The sequence below is a fragment of the Leucoraja erinacea genome, chromosome 14 (genome assembly GCF_028641065.1).
Source record: "Leucoraja erinacea ecotype New England chromosome 14, Leri_hhj_1, whole genome shotgun sequence".
Classification (NCBI taxonomy): Eukaryota; Metazoa; Chordata; class Chondrichthyes; order Rajiformes; family Rajidae; genus Leucoraja; species Leucoraja erinaceus.
In genome coordinates this window covers 50733831-50736721 of record NC_073390.1, presented here as the reverse complement: position 1 = coordinate 50736721, position 2891 = coordinate 50733831, and the positions used below count along the sequence as shown (strand labels likewise).

The following is a 2891-nucleotide window of genomic DNA, read 5'->3' as shown; positions in this document are numbered from 1 at the left end:
CAGAACAAGCATCAGATCGCAAACCACAATGTGGTAGAAAACGTTTGGAAGAGAGCGACTTCAAAATTAAATTTTCCCTTCCAAACTAACCAGATGACTCAGATTATTTCCAAACAGATTGGATTCCTTACACAGTCCATTTAATACCCTTGGTATTTATTTTCTGCTGATTTATGCATCCTATTACATAAAACCATCACTCAATTTTCTGTTTCTGTTTCAATGTTTGAAAGCATTTTTTTCCTCTGTCTTATTTAATGGTGACAGAAAATTGTTGCTAAGGTAAAAAAAAAACGTACTAGTTTATCTTACTGATGCGGCAGTCTATTTTGTACTTTGGTGGTATCCTGTAACGTTATCTCTGCCGGAGCCGCGACCATGGCGAAACGAACAAAGAAAGTTGGGATTGTGGGCAAGTACGGCACTCGGTATGGAGCGTCGCTCCGTAAAATGGTGAAGAAGATCGAGATCAGTCAGCACGCCAAATATACCTGCTCCTTCTGTGGGAAGACTAAGATGAAGAGGAGAGCTGTTGGCATTTGGCATTGTGGATCGTGCATGAAGACTGTGGCTGGAGGAGCCTGGGCCTACAACACCACCTCGGCTGTGACAGTGAAGTCTGCCATCCGTCGCCTCCGGGAATTAAAGGATCAGTGAACATCGACTGGGAATATCTTGTGTATGTCATCAAAGCTGTTAATTAAAGTGTAACAAAACCACTACCAAAAAAAATTTTTTTTTAAATCCTGTAACGTTAGATTCACTGCAAGAGAATGCATCCAAAGTGATAACCATGTACAGGCAAAACAAACTTCAGAAAATTGAGCTTTCCAGCAAACAGTATGGTGGTCAACCAGTGAGGAGAAATGTTAGAAATCAGTGAAAACAAATGAAAATAGCATATGGATCATAGAACAGAGTAATACAGAAATTGTCCACTTGGCCCACAATATCTATGCCAAACATAATTCCTTATCTCTTCTGCCTGCATGTGATCCATATCCCTCAATGCCTTGCATATAATAATAATAATAATAATAATAATAATAACTTTATTTATAAAGCACTTTAAACAACTGCAGTTGCCACAAAGTGCTGTACATGAGAACTCATGGACAAGAAGTTATTACAAACCATTAAAAACCGTAAAACAAAGGACTATAAAACAGTAGAAATTAAAAGACATTAAAAGCACTAAAAACAGGAGCAATGTCTCAGCCAGTGTCGAAAGCCAGAGAATAAAAATGAGTTTTTAGGGTGGATTTGAAGATGGACAGTGAGGGGGCCTGTCTGATGTGCAACGGCAAGGTGTTCCAGAGTGCCGGAGCAGCAACAGAAAAGGCTCTATCCCCTCTGAGCTTCCGCTTAGACCTTGGTACCTCAAGGAGCAGCTGATCAGCTGACCTGAGGCACCGGGCAGGAGCGTATGGGTGGAGCAGCTCAGAGAGGTAAGGCGGGGCGAGCCCATTCAACGATTTAAAAACAAATAAAATAATTTAAAAATGAACTCGAAAGTGCACTGGGACAGCCCCCATAATTTGCATGCAGCCGTGATATCAAAACATCATGATCATATCTCCCGCATGTATGAGGTGAACTTACCCAATCGCAGTTGTTCACAATTTACTCCGCCCCGGGCCGCGGAGTTTGAACCGGCCCGTTTGCGGAGCTCGGATTCGGCCGCGGGACTGACTTACCATCGCCCGGACGGGTCACGACATCGGAAGCCTGGATTGCCTCAACGCAGAGGGAGAACAAGGAGGGAAGAGACAAGGACTTTAAGGCTTTTGCCTTCCATCACAGTGAGGAGGTGCCTGGTAGACTAACTGTGGTGGATGTTAAACTGTGTTCATTGTGTGTTTTGTTATTTTATTCTCTGTCATGACTGCAAGGCACAAAATTTTGTTCAGACTGTAATGTCTGAATGACAATAAATGATGATATACTTACTTTACTCTCTCTAGCTCCTGCCTGATCATGTTCTACTATGTGCTACCACAATTTAGTACTTTCTGCAAGCTTCAAACTTATCCTTCTTCACAACCATCTTAAACCTCCCATCACTGTCCCAAATTGCCCTCATACTGAAACACCAGTCACCTGGTACTAGTGAAGGAATACACTGTCCTTGAGTTCCACTCATGGCCAGGGAAATGCCTGTACATACTGTATCCCTGATTATAGAGTCTCCTGACTACGGGTGCTGTCTGTACGGAGTCTGTACATTCTTCCTGTGACCATGTGGGTTTTCTCCGGGTGCTTCGGTTTCCTCCCCCACATCAAAGACGTGCAGGCTTGAGGGTTAATTGGCTTCAGTAAAGTTGCAAATTGTCCCCAGTGTGTAGGATAGTGTTACGGGGTGATCGCTGGTCGGCGTGGACTCGGTGGGCCGAAGGGCCTGTTTCCACCTTGTAACTCCAAAGTCAATGGTGCTCCAACTGATCAGAGCAAGGAGCTGCAGCTGAACACTCTTCCTGCAGACATGTCGTCCAACACACTTGACTGCTGCCTGATTTCCCACATCTGACAGGAGCAGCACATTAGCACGAATGCATACTTAAAAATAAATCTTGTAGACTTAATGAGAAGTAAACGCTATACACATTGAAACAAGGAACTGCTGATGCTGGGTTACTTAAGATAAGCCATAAAATGCTGGTGTAACTCATTTGATTTGATTTGATTCAAATTTATTGACATTGCACAAATACCAGCACAGGTACAACGAAATGCAGTTTAGCATCTGGTCAGAGTGCAAGATAGTAGAAATAAAAATACTGGTTAGACAATGTGTGGACTGTGGATGAATTAAACTGGTACATAGGCAAATAAATGTATACAAATGGGAGAGTATAAAAGATAGGTAGCGTCGGGACTGTGAGTTCAGCAGT

General features: G+C 42.9%; 1 protein-coding gene across 1 annotated transcript; it reads left to right on the top strand.

Moving 5' to 3' along the window:
• The first annotated feature begins 357 nt into the window (after positions 1-357).
• On the top strand, positions 358-732 carry LOC129703808 (60S ribosomal protein L37a). The gene has a single exon (XM_055646512.1). It carries the CDS (start codon positions 379-381, stop codon positions 655-657), a length of 279 nt encoding a protein of 92 aa, XP_055502487.1. The 5' UTR covers positions 358-378; the 3' UTR covers positions 658-732.
• Positions 733-2891: the final 2159 nt, after the last annotated feature.

Coding starts and splice junctions, on each gene's coding strand:
- LOC129703808 (XM_055646512.1), top strand. CDS start 379: ATGGCGAAACGAACAAAGAAAGTTGGGATTGTGGGCAAGTACGGCACT.